We start from the raw sequence: 23,563 nt of genomic DNA on the forward strand, positions 1-23,563 counted from the left end.
GATACAGCCTTAGCTCCCCTCGACAAATCGGCAATCGGACTAGCCCCCGCTGCGTCTCAGGTTATGGAATGGAGGACACAGATACCGAGCTGTTTGGTAAAGTGGTGGCAGGACAGTGATGCCAACCCCAGCATAATGATGGCAAACATAGCACAATTTCAGATTTGCAGCAGTTCAGTTGCTTACACGAAAAAAATATATATCGACAGCGCCACAAGGCGAGATGTGACAGAACATTAACATGAAGTGTGGTGGTGACAGATGCAAGACACAATTAAAAATCAATAGCATAATTTATAATTATGCATTTGCATTAAGCGTGGAATATTCACAATAAGACATGATATCAAAATTACTTTCGTTTGGATAATAGAAATACAATTTCAGAAATTATTTTTTGCAAAAAATTAAGAACTCATTTGTTTGTTTCAGTATTTGTAATTTATTAACTTCAAAAGTAACAAATGGCAAAATTAATTTATTTACTACTTCTTGATGTTTTCTTGTTAACAATTCCTTTTACTGCAACAATAGAACACTAATCACAAAACATGTTACTTTGCATTGTTTTGCATTGCATTGTTTATGCAACATAATATTTTACACGGGCAGAAGCCCCCTCTACGACATTACCGATAGTGCCACCTTAACCCCGCCCCCCTTACAGCAACATATTTTTCACATAAACATTTTTCGTACGATGTGCATTTTTGTGATATTTATACTTTTATTTGAAAATGGACCACCCTGTATATTAAACAATGTGTGACGTCATATAAATGTTTCAGAAAACGCAGAACGAAAAAGAGAGCATACGGACATGAATATGAAAAGTAGACAATTTTCCTCTGTGACCCACACTAGAAAAATATCATTATATTAGGCATATATGATGTTTTAGATAAGTCCTCAGCTTGGAATAACAGCATTCTGCTTAATTCCCAAAATCAGCATCTTTAATAAAACTGCCACAATTACAAAATGAGACTCTGTATACAAGAGAGGTAGCCATTAAATTTGTGAACGAAAATCGAGAATACATTGAAAATAGTTCCAGTGTGCGTGTACGTGCGTGCAGAATAATATTGATAGTTGGTAGAGATATAGTGCAAAAGTTTGATGGTTTATTCAAACTGAAAACATCATACGTGTATACAACATTACTACAATTAAAGGAGGTAAGCGTGATCAGTTGTACAAGGTCATTATGACTGTGTTGCATATGTTTCAAAAAGTACATCTTAAAACTGTTACAACTGTTAAAACTAATGACAAACATAAGGAAACTTGCAATCTAACAAGAAACATTTGCTAGGTGCAATTTTTACGTTTGTCAATTGAACTAGAAGAACTATTAGATTTTAGCTGAAGTATATAAAATTGTGTTATTTGGAATTTAAAATGCATATTAGTTACAATGGTTTTATGTACTACACCATATTAATTATTTGTCTCTCTTGTCTTTGTACGTGTTATATACTTAGTCAGCACTACTTTACACTAACATAATATTACAACAGACAAAGAAGCGAAACTTAACATAAATTCTTGAACTTTAAAGTATACAGGGTGTCTCAAAAGTAATAGCGCAAACTGACACAGGTGAAAGTACACGATAATAGAAGCAAAAAAGTCTCCGTAAACATGGGTCTGCAAACGAACCGTTTTGGAGATAATCGCGAATGTGTGTTTAGAAGCCGTCACTGATTGCATTTTGTAAACGCAGAGTGCCTTACTCCTTGCGCGTTTCGAGGCTTGCTCTTTGATTACAAAACAGAACATTTTCAAGAGGTGGCGTTGTAATCAAACAGGATGGATCCAATCAGTACACAGTCTAGCAATGAGATCTCCAATGACTTTTCTTACTGTATTATTAGCATTTTATCAACTAGGACGACGTTTACAAACAATGAAGTCAGTGGCGGCTTGTAATCACACATTCGCGATTATCTCGAAAACGGACCAATGTTTACTGAGACTTTTTTGCTTCTATTATCATGTACTATCACCTGTGTCAGTTTGCGCTATTACTTATGATACACCCTGTATATTTGCTACCAATTTTATGTTGCTGATATTTAAATATTTACAGTGCTTATGGTATGTACAATGCAATTAACATTCGCATACTTCATGAAACTTAATAAGCGAGTCCTCTATTTCACTTGCTCTTTATTCTGGGTTCAATCTTGAGGTTGATTCCGTGCAAGGGTCGAAGTACCATTTCAATTATACGTACAATATCTTCCTTCTTGTCCAGCGCGGTGATCTTGTAGTGTCTGATCAAGGTTGAGATTACGGTCTTCATTTCCAACATGGCGAACTTCTGTCCTGTAAGAAGCAGAGAAATATTTTGTTACAAAATGAGAATTACTCTCGGTCATGGCATTCTAAACTATATTTCTCGTTGATAACAAGAATTCAATGCAGTTGTGTGTAATTGTATTGCAAAAGTAATATGTTGTTAAGAATCCTTTTAGAATAATATGAAAAACTCAATATGCTGACCAAGGAAGAAATTTATTTTATTATGAAACATAAATAAAATAAACGTAACGTTTCAATCTTCTAGCAATCTTCAGACTCTGCACCAAGTACAAATGTAACAAGGTACAAAACAGGACGATATATATACACAAAAATTACTCCCCTCCAAACCGCCTTTCAGGTGAAAGTACAGTTGACAAGGGAAAGCCACCTGCTAGAATGTTCCAGAACTACTTTCTTATAGTCTGAAGAAGACCTTGCTAGAAGGTTGAAACGTTACGTTTAGTTTATTTATGTTATATAATAAAATAAATTTCTGCCTTGGTCAGCATATTGAGTTTTTCATATCATGGAAACAAGGCTTAAGGATGTTATAATAGAATAATAATAAAATTTGTTTCAGCTTTCCCTGTTTTTTTCTTCCTTTATGGACCCCCTTATTGACTGGTTTAATTTGTTTCTTATCGTCACTGTGAATACTACATGCATACGGTTCATACATGTTTTAAGTGTGAGATGAAGTAAATTATACCTACCTATGCAGTTCCTTGGTCCAGCGCTGAAAGGCACGTAAGCATAAGGATGGCGACCTTTCGCTCTCTCGGGAAGAAAGTTATCGGGATTGAATTCTTCGGGATTCGGGAAGATGTCGGGATTGCGATGGGTGTCGTAAAAACGTAATGTTACTTCAGTCCCCTTTGGAATAATGTAACCTCCTGAAAAGATATAAATAAAAAGTGTTCCTTTCTATAAGTAGCATTTTGTAGTACAGGGTGAGGCAAAAGTCCGGCACCACCCTTTTAATTTGAAAACTACTTGACGGAGGGCGATGAAATATCGGATATGCGTAATCGGGGGGGGGGGGGACACCAGATGGGGCTAGTGTGTGTCATGGTGGCCATCTTGAAATCCGCCATCTTAGAATTACATCCAGATTTTCAAATGGGAAGAGAGCCATGTAGCATATCATTTTACATTTGCGTTTTCTCAGAAATAAGAATATGAAGTTTTTTTTCCTCTAACTTTATTTGGTGAGAATATTTCACAGTATACCCACAATAAAGAATTATAGAATAGATATTGTGAGTAAACGTATCGCGGCCTATTCACTCAGGTTCGATATGTATGACAAGTGACACATATCACACCTTGAAACATTAGCCCGTGCTTCGTTCTATTACCACATCTACTTGAGAGAGGCAGATCCCCATATACTCATTACCCTGCGTGCGGGTATATGTGTATCCCAACACAAAGAACTTGTATAACAAATCTTAGAAAGTTCGACTGTTGACGTAGTTACTCAGCACTCAACAGTTCTAAACAAATCACGATTTAAATTCACCAAACGGTTGGTTCTGGACATCAATATGGCGTCTGACATGTTAAGTGAAACGAGAAGTAAAAATGTGGCTTACCTAGCTTACAGTCTTCTGTCGTTACTCTTCCTATATGAGGCACACTGGGATAGAGTCGAATGGTTTCTTTTATACAGCGATCTAGATAATGCATGTTGTGCAAGTCTCGCATAGTTGCTGGTCGGCTACTGTCTCCAAATACGCCGTTCACTTCCTCAAATACTTTGTCCTGCAATCAGAAAAGTACGAGGGTAGTTTGAAAAGTAAGGTAAACGACGCAGAGATGGCAGCACCATAATCAAAATCGAAGCACGGTCGATAAGTTTGATCCTTCAAACGAGACCTTGCAGATCACGCAAAGTAGGTGAACGTGCGAGCGATTTCAAAAATGGACAAAACCACCAGGACAATGCACCTGTTCACAGAGGTTGCTATGGCTAAAATCCATGAACTTAAGTTCGAATTGTTGGATCATCCGCCCTATTAGACCGATCTAGCTCTCTCTTGACTTTCATTTGTTTCCTAACCTCAAAGATGTCTCGGAGGACAACGATTTTTTGATAACGATGAAGTGATTCATGCTGTGAACAGCTCTTTTGCAGACCAGGAGAATTCATTTTATAAACAATAACCTCAAATCTCACTGGGCTGAAACTCTGCAAGGGCTCGTATGAAGGATCAAACTTATCGACCGTGCTTCGATTTTGATTATAGCGCTACCATATCTTCTTCGTTTACCTTACTTTTCAAACTACCCTCGTAATCGAAATAGTAAAATAAGTGTTACACAATTAATTAAAAATAGCCATTCATGACTAGAGGTGGTGCCGGATTATCCCCTTGCCTGAGTATCATCTTCTTCACACAGTTTGCATCATGTCATCACTCATCCTCATTTTCGCGATTAGCCAAAAGTGGCACAAAAGCGAATTTTTAAATAAACTAAATGAAAAGCATTACCACTGGGAAAAGTTTTTTTATGCTAAAAATGTTAACAACACTTGTTTTATGTGGTAAATATATTAAAAATGTGTACTGAAATTATAACAATATTTGACAACAATTAAAACAAAATTACAGCTGTTACCATATTGACAGGCAACAGTCGCCTATGTTTGCTGATTTTTTCCAACATATGGAAAGTGCGTGCTTGTAGGAGAATATTGTTCTAAATATCGGACGTTTCGAGGTAATTCATTCACTTTATGCACAAGTTTATCAGACAGATAATACTTCCTGCACAACTTGGCAAAATATGCTGAAAATATGGAGGGAGGATTAGATAATAACACATAAATATAGTTTGCTACGTATGTTTGACATATTTTTCAAATAGTAATACCCCGTATTAGCCCCCTCCTCCAAATGCTGGCTCCTGAGAAAAAATGGCTGGCGGTTGAATTATTTTTAATTTTCTGTCTATGCCTAGTGCAAACTTCAATTTAATACCATGTAATTTGTTAAAATTTTTGTTTCATGAAATCATGTAGTTCAAGCTTGAGGTATGAATGTCTGAGGACTTCCCTAGTACCAAAGAATACACATGGGTTGGAAATTTAATAGTGGCAACTATTTATTCTCAAATGATACAAAAGAGACACCCCTGTGAAACTTTTACAGCCCTTTGATATAGTCACCAGCCAGCGATATGGAAGATGTAGTATTTCTGTAGCAGTGCATGTTCTGTTGATGGTTCGAATGGAACGGTCTATTGTCTGAAGAATCTCTGGAACAGTCTGGAACCTTCATCTTAGGGATCAAATAAAAGGCTCAGGAGCTGGTAGAGAATCGGCCAGCCCCATCGAGCTAACAAATCAGCCACAGGTTACGCTACATGCACCCGAGCATTGTCCTGCAAAATGATGGGAGGATTCAGTAGAAAGTGTCCCTGTTCTTTCGCACCGCAGGTCGCAGGCTATGTTCCAAACATGAACAGTAATACTGCACATTGACGGTATGTCCTGGAGGTATGCCGAGAATCACAAGTACTTTCACATTAGTGGGGTTCTAACTACACAACTTTAGACCGCCAACTCCAACGATACTCTTTTCCTCTCGTAACTGCGCATGCGCCTCGTGTTGGAAGGAAGAGTCCATTTACTGGGAGGTAGCTTAGGTATCAAACTAACATGTGGTATAACTGAGAAGCACCGGTTCTGTTTCATGGCGTATATATAGCAGAGTTTCCACTATTAAATTTCCAAACCATGTATAAAGATAAGAAGCAAGCCAAACTATATTCTCGTAAAAATAATGTAATATTCAGAAATTTTGAATGCATATCCTAATTATTACGATAAATTTTACGTTATGATAAACCTTGCAAACTATACGCACCTGAATTTCTGGATGGGATCCCAAGTTGAATAAAACCCAACCTAACGCAGTTGCAGTCGTCTCGTGACCCTGGAAAGAAAAATGTATAGGTCTAGATGTGTTTTTTTAAATATGTGAGAGAGTAGTCTCAAAATAAATTTCTTTATATCGAAATTGTGGAATGCTATGTAGGAATGGGGAAGCAATATCGTCACCAATGGTTAGTTTCAAATGTGTGTTGATTGGTTCGCATGTAACGATCATGTGTAAGTGCAGCCGGAAGAATTGCGTCTCTTATTTGTAGTAGGAATTGTCATTATACCTCTTGTCCAGACTTACGGTGGGCGCCCTACATGCTGGCAAGGGAAGTGAGGAGCGGGGAAGCGACCAATCCAGCGGGATGAGAAACGCAGGAAACTGTAGAACGAGGTACACGTAATTGTCTCTCTCCTCGACGTCGTAACTCCCGGCGCCACCGCTGTTGTCTTGTTGGTCTGCTGCGTATTCCCCGCTCTCCACTTCCCTTGCCAGCATCTAGAGCGCCCGCCGTAAGAGTAGAAAAGACCTATAGCAGGGTGGAATTAGCTAAAATTTTGCTCCAAGCCGGAATTAAATACTATAGAGAAGATTTTTTTGGGAATGTTTCCCAATGTTATTGAAACTCAAATCCAAAGTACCAATGATGGAAGCTTGGGGAAATCGTTTTATAGGAGGATCAGTCACTAATTGGTGGAATTAGCGAAAATTTTGCTCCAAGTCGGAATTTGAAACTGCAGAGAAGATCGTTTTACAGGAATGTTCCTCAATGTTAGGGAAATGATGGTAAGAGATGGAAGCTTGGGGAAATCATATTCATACATTAAAATGTAACACATTCCAGCTTGTAACATACTCGTTACGAGGTAATATAATGAAAGGATCTGGTACTATCGTGTAAGAGATTGTCTTTTGTTTGATCACGTGACGTTCTCTGCTCGGCGAGAAAAGGCTCCGCCTGTTAGGGAGTTCTTCCTTCCTGAGCAGCCGCAGAGTGCACACACATATTCTAGGTTGTTTATATGGGTTGTACTTTATTTGTCTGTAGGTAAATGAATACGTTGAGTTGTGTTAAATTATGATGATACATAAGGAATGTAAAACAAATTGTGGCTCAATTATTTAATCATATTTGTAATAAACAAGCAGATAATCCAAAATTAAATACATGTTTTAATTAATGAAACAACAAGACATCTGGTAAAATATTCATGGGTCCACTGCCATACTTTGCTATCTATTGTAGTTACCATTTGTATCTATCTTTCTTTTGTTTTAAGGTGGTTACAAGCTACTGCCACAATTCATGAATGAGAATCAACCTTTTGATAAAGTTTTGTGTTCTTCCTGGCAATGGCTATTTAGTCTCTATTATAGTTACTTAGATATCTAGATTTGCCAAAGGCGTACTGGTTTAGCATTCTGGCCATAAGTTGCCCTGAAGTAGATGAACAACACCTCCAAAGATCACTCCTTTAGTAATTGCTTCCGGGTCATATCCTAATTCCACCCTACCACATGGACATAATAGAGCCTGTCTTACAGACGTGGGCGAATGGCAATAGTTACTAAACGCACATGGTTGGCGCATAACCATTACCTTTTTACATTCATTGAGAAAGTATACGCGTTGCGTGAATAAAACGACATTGCATTTACATATTGTAATGATTTGGCTCTGTATAGTTATAAACATAAATAATTGAAATATGCACTTAAAGGGTGCTAAATAGAAAAAACATGCTTACTTTGGAAAAATTCTTATAATTTTTAAATGTTTTCTTTCAGTTACAGCAAAAACCCTACGTAAACTGATTATTTATCTTTTTCAGCCTTTACGATTCAACATGTAATAAATGTAAAAGTTGCAGTTCTGAATTCTTGCACACACTCTTGTTTACTTTCTATTGTTGTTTTAAACATGAAAGAAGAATCACATTCCTAACAAACTATGATTGCACTTGATTACATCATGATGTCTGACATTTTTAAACTTGAAAACTTTTTAACTCCTGCTTTCGGCAAGAATATTTTTATGCGAAGAAAAAAGTTGCTTCTACTTCACAAGATACAATTGGTTAATATTTTAAGGCAACAGTATTTTACAGGTTAAGTTAAGATCATTAATATAGTGTGTCCATTGCATTGTTGTCATTTACTTCTCAAAATGAGTAGTTGTTTAGTGTTTCCGCGAAGACGATGAAAGAAGTCTTATTTCCTGGTTTTGTAGAAGAAAGTGGAGAATAAGCAGGAGTGTCAGAGGGAAATAGGATATTATTTTTATTAAGAAGACAATAATCCCAACGAACAGCTGTAAAATACAATTTTAATGGTGATTGTTGGCGAATCACTGATCGCATCTCTCATTTAGTGTACCATTAGTGGTGCCATTTTACTATGCTAAGGGATTTCAGCCGTTAACACAGAAATTTCGCTTCCTGTGACACAGAGCTGCCGCCGTTAACACAGGAATTTCGCTGCCCATCCTACGGGGCTTCCGCTGTTAATACAGGGAGCACTCTCTTTTCTACGGAGCTACTATCGTTAACACAGAGATTTCGCTCTCTTTGATACGGGGCTACCGCTATCTACCGCCGTTAACACAGGGATTTCGCTCTCTTTGATACGGAGCTACCGTCGTTAACAGAGAGATTTCGCTCTCTTTGATACGGGGCTACCGCCGTGTACCGCCCTTAACAAAGGGATTTCGCTCTTTTTCTTACGGAGCTACCGCTGTTAACACAGGGATTTCACTCTTTGCTAGGGAGCTACGCCGTTAACACACGGATTTATCTACCTTTGCTACGGAGCTACCGACGTTAACACAGGGATTTCGCCCTCTTTGAAACTAAGCTACCGCCATTAACACAGGGATTTTGATCTCTTTCTTTCTGAGCTACCGCTGTTAACACAGGGATTTCACTATTTGCTACGAAGTTACGCCGTTAGCACAGGGATTTCGCTGTCTTTGCTACGGAGCTACCGACGTTAACACAGGGATTTCGCTCTCTTTCTTACGGAGCTACAGACGTTAACACAGGAATTTTGCTCTCTTTGCTACGGAAGTACTGCCGTTAACACAGGGATTTTGCTCTCTATGCTACGAAGCCATCGCCGTTAGCACAGGGATATCGCTCTCTTTGCTACGGAAGTACTGCCGTTAACACAGGGATTTTGATCTCTTTCTTACGGAACTACCGCTGATAACACAGGGATTTCACACTTTGCTACGGAGCTACCACCGTTAAAACAGGGATTTTGCATCATGGAGCTTCTGTCATACATTGGTCTCAAGTGGAACAATTGTGAGAAGATTCGTCTTCGCCATATCACCGTGGATTTTATTGAAAAATTCTGGTTGTATTTAAGATGCCATGTAAATGAAGATTACCTTACAGGCGAGTTTAACCTTTTACAAAGATGAACATTCTCCCGAGAATAAATCTGAGATAACATCCTTATCATCGCGAAGTGAGTACTAGACAGGCCACCACAGTACTAATTCACAACTTACCTGGTGAACAACCTAGAGAAAGTCTTCATCATCCGTTTCGAGGTAAGATTTGTCAATAAGAATGTTTCAGTAACATATTGAGCATTACCTCAAACATGAAAGTTTCAACCTCTTCTCTCAGTTCCTGGTCAGTTAACTTGGCTCCATCCGTAGATGCTTCTATGAGCAGATCGAGAAATGCTTTGCTGGTCTTCGAACCTGAAATGTTCGTGAAATAATTTGTTACATGCACAAAATACAGGTGACCAGGAATGTGTTCAATTTAATGTAACTGTGAATAATTTTCGTTATTTTAAAATAGAATATTTAGCCATGAGTATAAGCATTTATAGACCTATAATTCGATTCAAATTCGATGAGTTACTTTAGCCAATCACAAATGCATGTATCGTAGATACAATTCAGGTTAACAAAATATCTAGTCACTCGAAAGTAAGAATTATATCATATAAAACAATCTATAAGTTGTGTGAAACTGAACACAGTTTATTAGCAAATGTCAAATGGAAGTAGCAACTAACCTCGAATTTATAACAGCATTAGAAAAGGAGAGAATAATGTTCAAATATTGTACTTTATGCAGCTTTCAATTTTAAGGATCAAGTGTGTTTTTTTGTAACGGGTGTCCCACTAGCTTTCGAACCCGAAAAAAACGTGATAATTTCCGAACAAACATACATAGGAAAATGAAATTCACAATACACGTACCTTGTTTCATGCTGAACACGAGGAAGTGTTGAACATAAACACACGCGTCAAAACAAAGACGGTAGGTGGCGCCAGGGGAAGTGGTGCGTGTGGGTTAGTGTGATGCGCGAGTCCCTGCATCGCGAGGATGGATCGGTACACCGTACCAGAACGCGTGTTCATTGTAAAGAAATATTGGATATCGGGATCGTATCAGACTGTTCAACGTAAATTTGGACGCCGTAAAGGACCATTGAAGGTGGCAGTTTGGAGCGCAATTTCCCGACAGCGTATCATTGGACCCATCTTCTTTGAAGATAAAGTAAACACACAAGTTTACTTACACATCTTCAGTACATTTGTGAATCAGCTGGATGATGAATGACTGCGTCGCAGTTATTTCCAACAAGACGGAGCAACATGCCATACTTCCAACGTGTCCATGGCAGAAATTGAGTTCTGTTTTGGTGACAGAATCATCTCTAAAGGATTGTGGCCGCCAAGATCCCGAGATTTGACACCTCCGGATTTCTTTTTATGGGGTTTCCTTAAAGGTTGTGTCTACAGAAAGAAACCACGATCACTGCAAGAGTTGCGAAACAACTTCGAGAATGCGATTAACGAGATCACACCAGAGAATCTACATCGGACTTTTCGCAATATGGAACGCCGTGTATAAACATGTCTGGACGTCCAGGGAAGACACTTGCAGCACCTGCTGTGACGATCATGTATTCAGCATGAAACAAGGTACGTGTATTGTGAATTTAATTTTCCTATGTATGTTTGTTCGGAAATTATAACGTTTTTTTCGGGTTCGAAAGCTAGTGGGACACCCTGTATATGCTTTCATAAGCAAACATAGATGAGAGAATATAGTATTGTACTCATATTTTTTTTATCTGCATCTACCAAATCTACAAGTATTTTGCGTTGAAACTTACCTACATCGAGTTCTTCCTTTCGGCTGTTCTGCTTTTCCGATTGCCTTTGATGCATATAGATCTCCTTCCTTTCCTTTACCACCTGTTTGGTATTCAGGAGAAACAAATGAACAAATGGTATATTCCTTACGCCTTATTTCAAACATAGACATTTGAAGCATCGAAGATTTGTCACGTAAGAGTCCTATGTCTTCCGATATTTCATATTAAATTATTTCTATGACAATAATCATATACTTAACTATACTGCTACTTATTGTTGTGCGAGTCTTCCACAAAAATGGTTCCATTAACAATGCATGCTTCATTTAGTAAACTAAAAAAAAGTAAAGTGCTTCCCTGTGCTTTGCACCACGCCATGAAGGCGTATAGGGGTGTGGGGTTAGGGCCCTACACTGTCTTGATCTCGGCCAAGCTGGAGGTGATGTGATCAGCACCACGCCCCTGGCTGCCTTTACACCCCAGAGTTTCCTCCAGGTATCACTTTATACGACGCTGGGTGGGCGCCGGAGCCGCTTGAACAGGTTAAATGAGTCCCGGTTCTCCTCCTCCGAAAATCGAACGCGGGTCTCTCGCATGGTAGTCAGACGCCCTAACGACTAAGCTATCACCGCTTTTAGTTACAAAGTTATTTTAGTGTGTGTCTTCTTAGCTAATATATTATGTACAATTAGACCTTTTATATATGATGAGTGCTCGGAGAACTATTGAGTTCCCGCTGTGCAAGTCTTTAATCGGAGACATAAAACATTACTGTTCTTATGGTATCAGTGTTCTTAATGAGATGATGTTGAATGAGATTATCCATAAAGGAAGGTTGTGTACATAAGACAGGAATATATATACTTTTTTTTTGTAAAGTGTCAGGATGAAACATTCAATTGTCATGTGTTCCGTTCAGCACAATATATGTTTTGTCTGCTTTAAATCGACTTTATGATCAGAGCGAAATTACATTTTATTGTGATTTTATAATTTAGCAGTGTGAAGTCTACCTCGACCGGGGATACAACCTGGTGATTACAGGGAGATGGTGTTACCACTACACCATTGCAGAATTTCTTACCACAATATCAACACCTAAATATGTTCCTGACTATGGTTACAATACACATGCTTGTAAATGAAACTGCCCGCAGTCTGGGTAGCTTGTTGCAATATTTGATATTAAATAAAGAAAAAGACAAATGTCACTTAGCATAAAATTATCTTCACCCTGGTAATAAAATCGCCATGGCCAGCAGTAACAGGCCAAAGAGCATTCATGAAGTCTGTACAACAAAATTATCTTCATTGTTTACGGATTATACAAAATCCGTAATATATAAGTGCAAAATGTATTTCAATTAAAGGGCTGTTGCATAAACAAAGCAATGTGTTTATGTTGTTCTTGAAAAGAATTTTTAGTGACTTGTTATCGCTTAGACAAGTTTCCGAACAAATATATTTTTCAACGTGAAAATTTCTTTAATGTAAACACATGAACACAATAAAGATACGTAGAAGTAGTTAGTATCAATTAATAATTCGTTTGTTACGTAACGCAATATGATAGTAAAAACACTAACCTTATTTGTAAAATCGAGAAGAATTTTGAGGTATTTAGCATATTCCCTTCCCGTGTGACTTAGGTTGAATATCCAGTCAAAGTAGAACCAAGGCCGAGAGTACCTTAGTGACAGCAACTCGATTTGTCTGCAAAATAAATGTTGTGTCTGTATTTCATCGATAGTAAATGAATTACTGCAAGCTTTGTTTAACGCTGAGAACTTAAGAAAACTGAAATCAATAAAGTCAGAGTCAGCTATAATCTTATTCAGTGGATTGACTTGGACCCTGTAAACCAGAGTTCATAAGTTCAAATTATGGGTAAGTTATCGGTATTATATTATGTTTGTTTCCTCTTCCACTTCATCATTTTCGAGGATAACCTTGATACGTGTAAATTCGACATAAATTTCAAAATATATACAAAAAAATCATTTTCAGCTTCGTAACGGAGTACCAGCCAAGTGGAATCAAGTTGGGTGTCAATTCTGTTGAAGGAATCATATTTTACTTCATGCCACCAATTATGAAAACTGTAATATACTAAATCAGCAACAAGTTAGATGTAACCGAATTAGTGTTACTTCAATATTCATGAGTTACAACTCATATAACATGTTTCCTGTGTGAATGTTTCACTGTTTCACTAACGACATTAAAAATTACCATGATTTTCCATTAAACTAAACTTGTCTTATATATTTATAAATATAAAAAAACATACAGATAATAACATACAGAGTTAATCCCTATACTTTCAAGATGAAGACGAACATTTCATTTAGTTCCTTACCAAACAATAATTGTGTTAATTTTTGTTGAACCAAGAAGCTGTGACATGCCCAGATTAAACATTATAATGCCGTACGTGTTGTAAAATAAAGGACCTTGCTGCACGTTCAGTGGCGACTTTGGCGGGAAAAATAAAAACACATTTGTGAGCTCTGTCCTAGGGTCCTGACTTTCTACCTCTTCATTCATGTAGGTTGTGTGACTATTATGTACAGTGGGATGCACAAGTATTTCCCAGTAAATTGTGACTATTTTCATTGTTTTTTCTCTTGCTCTCTGTGTATTATTAAGGAATTATAATGGTACAAAGCTTATTAGCTGCTTGTTTGACAGTTTGAATTCTAGAAGCTCTCATTACGTAGAACACAGAGAATAAACATGGTGTAGGAAAATTTGCCTGGTAATTTTTGTGCATCCCACCGTACCCACGAATCTCCGGCGTTCCATGGTACTTCAGATTGTTTCCTATCTACTCTTAATGAAGATAGCACTATTGCATTTTCTAATACTGATATTTTCATTCATTATCATCCTTTGTTTATCATTAGGTTAAACTTGTACTCACCTATACAGTGCGTTCACATATTCAGACGTGATTGACGTTTGTGCATATACTTTGGTTCCCATTGCTGTTTCTGAAATGAATAAAAAAACCTATAAATGATTTTGTGGATAGCATAAGATTCTTTTTCGCTGTGTTTAATTATGAATTGTCCATCTACCTGCTCATGTTAGAAACAAAACACTGTAGCAACGATTATTTTTGTTCTTATTATATTCATTGGTATTGAAGAAATTCTGTATTACGGAATTATTTCATACACAACTAGTGTTTATCACGGTTGTCAGAAGAAATGAATTAAAAGAGAATCTTGCCTCTATCATTTTAAAATATTGTTATATTTAAAAACAATGTGCACTATAAATCTCGGTTTATTTTAATAATTCAGCAAATTATGTTCATACCATATATTTGAATAACGTCTACTTACAGTGTAATGGTTATGATTATTTTTCCAATAAACTTGTAGTAAGTTATTTTTGATGAATACATACTTAGTTATTTCTATAAAACAAAAACAAACCTCCATATTTCCTCTAATAACAAAGTTGAGGAAAACTAAAGTTTGACTAACGTTTAAATTCCTTTAGAGTAAGCAAGCATTTTAATATATATAAGGAATTCTAAAAGAAGAATTGAAGGGCTCAAGTGTAAAACATATTAAGTGGCATCTTGGTCATTTTTGAATTGCAAAGTAAAATTTGCCAACCTTAAATTTTCGAGTGAAACTGCCCTGTCATACAATTTGCATTGGACGCAGTGAAGCCTTCTGAAATTGGTAAACACAAGACGAAAATAATTTATCTAAGGATGAAGGCCCGTTTCGCCTCATTGCGTTTTCACATCCCCCAATACAATTTCAAATTATTTATGTGACACTAACTTTCTAAGGCGAAACGTGATATCCCATTTCGCCTTACCCTGTTTCCTTACACAAAAAAATTTTCCACCAGGACATATTATCAACTTACAATCAACCTAACCTACTCTAACCTAACCTAACCTGGTCGGTGCTCCTGGGTGTCGTGGGGAGGAGCCAAGGTAGGCAACATCACAAGCTCTGCGCTCCCATTATGAATTACCCTTCAAGTCGATAATATCCCCTGGTGGGAAATGTTTTGTGTGTAAGGCGAAACAGCATAAGGCGAAATGGGATGTCCCGTTTCACCTTAGAAAGTTTGTGTCACAAAAATCATTTGAAATTGTATTTGGGGAGGTGAAAACGCAATAAGGCGAAAGGGAGGACACGATCTATAGTATAGCTTCTAATAACTTTTTTTCTTAATGAACTCAAAAATGACCAAAATGTCACTTACCATGTTTCACACCCGAGCCCTTCAATTGTGTTTCGATCAGACCTCTCCCTTAACACGTTTTCTTGTGACGTGTCGGTATTGCATGATGATAAAAGCATACCTTTCATTTCGCTTAGATCTTGTAGATGCTCCTTCTCTTGAAGCATGATTCTAAAATTGACGGGGACATTGGCCATATTTCTTCTATATTATTTGGCAGTGAGAGTGGAAATACTGCACTAAAATACCTATTTTCATCGTTAGCAGTTCTTAAATTACGTACTTCGGCTAATTAAAATTGATGTGTACATGTGTTGGATGGGCTTCAGGATGAAAACTACTATTGGAAAAAATTGACAGAAAACTCACGTTTTATACAGGAACAGCAACCCAAAACACGGAGTATGTTTGAAACGATGTTTTCACCTTCTTTACCCTATTATAAACTAAATATTCTTAAGGCCCCTTTAGCATTTTTGCTAGCATAACTGCTATGTAAATGCTTCCAAAAATCTTATAGCAGATAGTACTTTTACACCCAAGCATTTCATGTAACGTTTAGGTTAGCTTTTGCGATTAAAATGTATAATATATACAGCACGAAAGGCACGTCGAGTTACACCGGTGTTTATAATTTAAACAACTGAAATAATATTTCATACGTTTACTGTATACGTTATAAAGTATGTATGTAAGCAGCGCCATTGCTTTATATCTAAAACATTTTTGTATGAAACTTTATTCCTCTCGATTACATAGTTATTGGCTTTTAAAAATGTGAAGTGATACGTTGCTTACATCTCGCATGGCCGCCATTACAGCTGTACTCGTGACTTAGAGCTCGCTTATGATTGGTTATTCTACGAAAAAAGCTACGGAAATATGACCGATTCTATTCTTGAGAAATGCCATGAAATATGCCTTGGTATCTGAAATTCCATAAGATTTTTCACTTTACACGGTATAATTTTGGCCATGGTAGAAATGTTAAGAAAAATGGCAAGGAAAATGTTTTCGTCTAAAGTGGGCTTTAGTGTTGCCAACCAAGAGAGCATTTGACTACTTATTCAGTGTTGCCAACCAAGAGAACATTTTGCTACTTACTCAGGCTTAAGACTTTGCTACGACTTACCGCAGATTATGTCCAAGGCACAAGCCCAGATATAGTGCTGTACGTTGAAGCTTTCGGAGTTAAGCTCCTTCCCCAGCAGCTTCACTAACAGCTCTGCGTTCTCGTTGAACACCTGCAGGAAGCTGTCCAGAATCTTGAAGTGAAAAGCTGGAGTGATCATCTTCCTGTGGGAGTGCCACTTGGCTCCTGGCGAGAACGGAAAAAGCAGGGAATTGAAGATTTCAAGTATTTAAGTAAAGTACCGCACTACACAAGTATTACATTAAGACAAGAAATTCATGAAAAACTAGAAGAAATGCAAAGTGGGTTGAGACCAAGCGTATGTGCTATGTGAATGCCTTTTTACATCAAGTGAGATTAAAGAGGAAGTTATAGAATATGATGCAGTGAACGTTGTCCATTTGCTGAGTTATTGCTAGTTCTAATATAATACTTGCTCATGCTGTAAAATAAATCTTATACCAATTCTCTACTTTTATTACTTTCTTTCCATTGCACCATACCAAAAGTCACTTATTTAACTGGCAAGAATATCTTTGTTCACCTGAACACGAGAGAAGAGGCGCTCTCTCCAAACGTAGTAGCTCGAAAAGCACTAGATAATTGTTAATGTTCAGTTAGCATTACAAGCTGATAGAGACCCATTGCCACTGATATTTAGAGAATTAATGAAAATAATGGATAAATACATGTGCCTCACATTATTTCACTCCGATGTTAAGTAAAAGGTGAGACGACCATTTTAGACACTTTTCAGAAGTTATGTACTACTCTCACTTTGTAATGAAAATTCAATTTTCGTACCAAGTTTTAAAACCTTGTTATAAATATGAAATAAACACTAACAGAATACATCAAATCTCTTCACAGAATCAAATTGTATTTACGTATTTAAAAAAACTGTCTTTGTAACCTAAAGCAGAGGTAGGTGGCCTGTGATTAAGATACAGGAAATTCGCAGGTGAATAATCCAAAGCTTCTACGTGTAAGTATGCCAAGTTTGGACCAATATGTAATCCATGAATCAAAAATTAAATGCGAAACTTGAATTGACACCAATGCCTTCGAGACATCAGTCCAAGTAACATTTAGCGCAATAGTAAACCATTAGGTATGACTCTCTAAGAATTTCAGTAGCGAAAATATGTTAGTTTGCAGGTGGATATCAAACATGGACACGTGCTAGGGCACTGTGGGTATGTAGCCATGCCTTCACCTACCTGAACTTGTCAGCAGCCCCGTTCCAAGCCAAGGATGCATGAGTGAGTAGAAAAAGGACCTTTCTAGATGCTGGGAACCTCTTAGGACAACCTAGAAAAGAAAACATAGTGAGAACCACATTTGTTCTATTTATAGAATTTCAAAGAGAACGGTTGTTTGGAAAACACAAGAATTGGGCACTTTCTCTTTTGTTATCACAACGATAAAACATTGAAGGCATAATGGGAAAAAAATGGTTATCATAGCTTAACGCAGAATTGAATAAGCTAATTTTGATGTAACTCGTATCTATGTAGGTCTACTGGTTAATTTTTAATTTGAGTCCAAACTCTAGTATCTATAATGTTTAATCCGACAGTAAATAGTACCAGAAAAAATTTCAAAATATTGAAGCTGTCCACTTACCTCCATATCATTCGGCTGTATGATGTGTACTACCGGTATCCATCCAATCCAAATTCTATACACGGGTCCATATCTTTTCGCTACATCTATGTCTATGTTGAAATGTTCTGAAAAGATACGTGAAGGCACTGGTGCATAAGACTGCTGGCAATGAGATGCAATTCCACGCATGGGTCAAACCAAGTTCTCATTCTGCCCTGATCGACTATTCAGGCTACATCTACAGTTTAAATCGGAATCCGAACCACTACAGTACGCTAAGTAGGACTACCAATAATCTTGCCCTCAATAATCCCCCCAAAACAAAAATTTCTGGGGGGAGAGATTTTGTTAAAACACCAGAAGATAAGCAATTACTTTTGACTTCAAATATACATTACTATGGATAATATCGAAAACACATACAGTTGCGAATGTTAAATCTTCTCTTACACTTACTCTATCTTTTTCAAGAGATCATTAACAGATGTCCAGCCAGTAACAATGTACACAGCTCAAAAAAAGTAAAACAAGGCTGCAAGGCAAATATAAGTTTGAAATTGGATAGATTTATATTCAAAGAAAAGCAAAAACTGAACAAAAGCTTTTACATAATACAACTAACTATTACAACTTTTTCGTAATTTATTGACATCTTTAAGCTGTAAGTGAAGGAATTAGTTTGTTACTTTATATACATATACATATATGAGTCGGTGCATAAGTTCGTGGTGTTTTATAACATACGTTAACAGGAATACAATAATTAATTAACACAAGAATTCAGGTGGTAAGATAAAACATTGTTATTGTAGTCTAACAATACACAGTCACAACAACACTCAGTCAGTCATTAATGTAGCCTCCTCCATTATCAATGACCATCTGCCAACGTTGGGGAGGACTTCTATGAAGCGCCTGTACAACTGCTGTGATTTCAGTATATTGCATTAGCCCCGTAGACAGCTTTTGAGTTGAAGAAATCCGGTAGCCAACTTTCAAGAGCAGCTTCATTAGGAAAGACTTGCTACTGCTGAACTTTATCCTCGGTTAAACTCGAAGAGCAGAATGTTCCGGAAATGTTCAACTTTGTCCACTTGACACTCCATCTTGTTTCGTTCGCAAAATAGACAAAATGTGCTCAGAATTAGAATACACTGTGTTTTTACGAACACAAAACTACGCAATGACAATGGAAAAAAGTGGATAACGAACTCTTGGCAACGCAGTGTTGCCAACCCATAACTAAACGCTACGAACTTATGCACCGACCCAATATGTGTGTAGGTTAAGAGCTTCCTTCCCCCACCTGCCTTCAATGATTTAGCACCCCGGTGCTAACCGTGATTCATATTCGGAACCGCTTGATTACAGGGCAACAATAACAGCCATTGCTTTAGGAATGGTTTGAATCAATAGTGAAACAAACTGTTTCAGAATTAGTAATTTTTTTTGTTTGTTTATTTCGTTTAACTCTTCTGCATTTTCTGCACTTCAGGGATATTTTAGTCTTTTAATTTATATGGAAAACTCCTTCGAAACTCTAATAAGTTTACTCTAAGATCTAGTTACAGAAGGTCGCAGACTGTCGTGGCTCTGGGCTGGCTTAATTTATATGCACTCAACCTTCGGGCAGTTTGTCTTAATGAACTGATAGCTTTGTTGCAAACCGTTATATTTTTTGAACGTGAGCCAAATTCCGTTGAATATAAATTGACCATATTAACCGTTGAGTAGCATTTCATGTACAATCACCGGCAAAAAAATTAGGACACCAAGATCCTGAAATACTATACCCTGTCCCAGCTAACTGTGGAGCAGGGTTGCGCATAGCGGCAGAGGAGGAGGAGGGAAATCGAGTGCTGAAGGCGCAGCGTTGCCAACCGTGCGGTCCTGACCGTACATGTACGGACATTTCATGGCATATTCGGACGTACGGTCCAGACCTTAGTCCGTTCGCTAAATATACGGCTTGTCAAAATTTGCTCTTGCAGATTTATCCCTAATATTTCCCTAAGAAATTCTTAAACCAAGCGTACGGACCTGGAGATAAAAATACTACCCGTTTGCCATGTGCGTACGGTATTGTCGCTTTGAAATGTTTGCAACGCTTCCAGAGCGAAGCAGGGAAATCGGGAAACTCCAGTCGTCCATTACGCAATCCCGTTTCTATCACTGTTCATTGGTGGAGCCGTATGGCGTCACTACTTACGCAGAGACTTGTTTTCGCTCACCTGGTCTACAGTTAGCTGGTACAGGGTATAGCTTCCCTGCAAAGTGTAACATGTGTTGCCTAATTTTAAAGCGGTGGTAGAATTTTCCATTGAAAATGGTGCTATTAAAATCCATTTTTCGCCATAGACTTAGGCAACACACAAAAAGACGCCTTGCAGGGAAGCGAGTATTTGAAGATCTTAGTGCACCATTTATGTTGCCGGTGGCCAGTGGCGGCGATTAGGGGGGCGAGAGGGGCAGTTGCCCCCACCACCACCACTTTTCGCCACTTTTGCCCTCACTCTATAATAAATCTTATATACAAAGGGAAATATACTGTCTTGGCCCCCAGTTTTGGCACCTTGCTCCCCCGGGTTTTGGAACCCAATCGCTCCCACTGAAGGTGGCTGTAACTTCACTCTGTCTTGGGAATCTATGGAGCAATGGCACGCATAACGGTAGAGAAGAGGAGAAAGCGAGAGAGCGGTGTAAACGGCTGGTAGATGCAGCAAGGTTTTCCCTCCGTGCATTCGCTTCCCCTCTCACGCGCTCATTAGCCGAGTCCAGCAAGTCCAGAGGACTTGTTTTTGTTCTCTCGCTCCAGAGATTCCCTGGACAGAGTGTAAGTGCACGTTGGGTCTCACTTATAGCACACTTCTCAACCATCATCTTGGTTCATGCCCGCCCTTCGACTTGTGACGTCACAAAATTTGCAATGTGTTCATGCTAAGAGCCCGTAACACAACATGCCTAACCTAACAACGAAAACATTTAGCGGGACGTCAGAAGACGAACGGCGGGCGTCGACCAAGAAAGGTGGTTGAGAAGCGTGCCGTCAGATATACCCTTGCATATTCATTCCATCCCCTTAGTAAATCTGAAAGGAAGGTTGCTAAAGGTGTAGGAATTTTAAATCAATTCAATTCCGGTCCCTGAGAGAAAATCAGCAAGGTAAATGGGTTCTGGACCGTAAGGAATCTTTTTATGTTTAAAGTATTTCAATCCCGTCCAGGAACCATTTTTCATAATCAATTTAAATACGGTCCAGGAACCTTTTTCGGGATCGGTTTAAATAAGGAACTTGAAATGAAACAATACGTAACTTGGACGGAATTTAAATTGTGCAAGAGAAGGTTCCGGTCCTGTTACTGAACCCATCAGAATTTATGGTACCTTTAACAAACCTGTGTGGAAGCTTAGTAACTAACCGTCACGTGATGCATTGAAAAATGTAGGCGAATTTCCAATTATTGGGTACGCTTTCGGCCCAGGCAACTTCTCTATTTGGTGTGCAACCCTGGCCCACCTCTTCCACCTGGCGACAGTCAGAAGAACCAAGGGAAGAAAGAAGAGAACGCACAGAATTAACGAGACCATCCCGACTCTTTTGTCGAACTCAATCTCACTACACGAACACTCACTTTTGTATCGCTGTGTCGCGCGATAACAAGCTACAGGTTAGTTTTTATACTAATCTTGCCTTGTTATCAGTAAGACGGTGAAATTTAAGACGATTTTTTAATTTCTGTTTTCCCTGCTTTGAGTCTTGTAATCTGCCAACAAAACCAATGGGTTTTGTAAAGTGTGACGTAATAAGCCGATATCTCGTACAGGAAATATTCTCACTTGTACACTCCTCTTCACATAAAGTGGCACAATTTATGGGGTTGAGCAGTTGAAGAATGTGCCACTTTATCTGAACAGCAGTGACGACTATCTGTGATTTCAGCATGAACGACAATTGTGGGATACGACATTCGAAAAATGGTATTTAACTTTCTTCAAGATAACTACGACTGTTCGTCTGTACGTTCAATGACATTGTGATAACATCGTAAGCTTGTAATCAAAGGATCCTCGGTTCGATACCCAGTAGAAGCATAGAGTGGTTCGGATCCCACTTCAAACTGTAGGTCCAGTCCAGATTAGCCTTTCCGTCCGTAAAGCGCGCTTAAAACAAATCCTGAAAATAAAACCCCGTTCGTCCGTTCCAACTACCAATAAGTGAGAATCTGTGAGGGCTACAAACACAGAATCAGGTAGCAACACTGAACATATTTTCCTAACCTACATGAACAATCAGTTCATGGGGGTTGAAACATGGTGCCTGGATGTAGGAGACAAATCAGCATCCATCCTCAGTGTGCGAATTAACGTGGGGGATACAGCCCCCCCCCCCACACAAAGAATTTTATCTCTGGCAAAAGACAAGCCAGGGATGTTTTTATCCCCCTGAAAAAAGTGGAAGCATATAGCATACAATTTTTTAACTAGGCAATAAACATGATTGAAAATAATTTGTGTCCATTAATGGAGCAGTTATGAAAGATTTCCTTGTTTAAGAGTATGTAGCCTTGTGAACTAAAAGAGTACGCCATTTTGCAACTGGAAAACTCACCGAGCCAACAGCAGCGTGTTTTCCACTAATAAAGTTTTCCTGGCATAATTCTGATATTTGACATGTATTAAAGTTCAGAAGAAACATGTAGACTCAATAAACCCGCAACCGACCTCTGTGACTGGGTGGTTAGCACAGCACGTCACAACTCCAAAGATCGCAGGTTATTATTTTTTTCTATCAATTTTGAGATGCTGTTTTTTTGATTATACAATTAGCGCAAAATGTTTACTAAACGAATGAGAAGGGGTTTGGACACCCTCAACCCTCAATTTAACTATACAAATTGGAAAGGTACAAAAGATTTCCATCTATTCTACCTTTGTCAGCATTAGGATACGTGAATGTTTATGCAGGCCACGAACATTATGCGACTGAAGTATTGAGGATTTCATGGTCGAGAAAGTAAAAAATCGTTATCACCCTGTTTCTCTCAGTGAGAACTCCAGTTAGCATGTGTATACGCTTCACTCCTTGTAGCTGGAATCGGAAAACTGGAAATTGCTGGAAATTTCTGGAATTATATCCAGCGGGGACACGTTTTCGTGTGGAATAGCCCGTAAGCTTTCGCACAACCTGGCGAATTAAAATTTCAAAAAGGGGTCTTCTCGTGCGAATGAGGGCGTTGGATTAGAAGAAATCCTCCGGCAGCAATGCAGCTCTGCGATAGGCTAA

General features: G+C 38.2%; 3 protein-coding genes across 3 annotated transcripts in view; 1 reads left to right on the plus strand and 2 right to left on the minus strand.

The window, feature by feature from the left end:
* Positions 1 to 21,924, minus strand: part of LOC145989733 (cytochrome P450 4C1-like) — a 147,264-nt gene extending 125,340 nt beyond the window's left edge. The window contains exon 1 of the mRNA XM_083125006.1: positions 21,912 to 21,924. The gene's annotated coding sequence lies outside the window, so the exon portion shown is untranslated. The remainder of the gene's footprint in view (positions 1 to 21,911) is intronic.
* The window catches only part of LOC145989730 (cell adhesion molecule Dscam1-like), a 505,150-nt gene that overhangs the window by 128,725 nt on the left and 352,862 nt on the right, over positions 1 to 23,563 (plus strand). The gene's annotated exons all lie outside the window — the stretch shown is intronic.
* Positions 425 to 21,911, minus strand: LOC145989734 (cytochrome P450 4C1-like). The gene is made up of 12 exons (XM_083125007.1): positions 21,699 to 21,911; positions 18,298 to 18,404; positions 17,892 to 17,982; positions 16,672 to 16,857; positions 14,248 to 14,317; positions 12,911 to 13,037; positions 11,343 to 11,424; positions 9,800 to 9,909; positions 6,183 to 6,251; positions 3,906 to 4,074; positions 3,024 to 3,203; positions 425 to 2,331 (listed from the first exon to the last, which is right to left on the minus strand). Exons 1-12 carry the CDS (start codon positions 21,865 to 21,867, stop codon positions 2,162 to 2,164), a joined length of 1,530 nt encoding a protein of 509 aa, XP_082981133.1. The 5' UTR covers positions 21,868 to 21,911; the 3' UTR covers positions 425 to 2,161.

This window comes from Lepisma saccharinum, chromosome 7, assembly GCF_977018435.1.
Source record: "Lepisma saccharinum chromosome 7, izLepSacc3.1, whole genome shotgun sequence".
NCBI lineage: Eukaryota > Metazoa > Arthropoda > Insecta > Zygentoma > Lepismatidae > Lepisma > Lepisma saccharinum.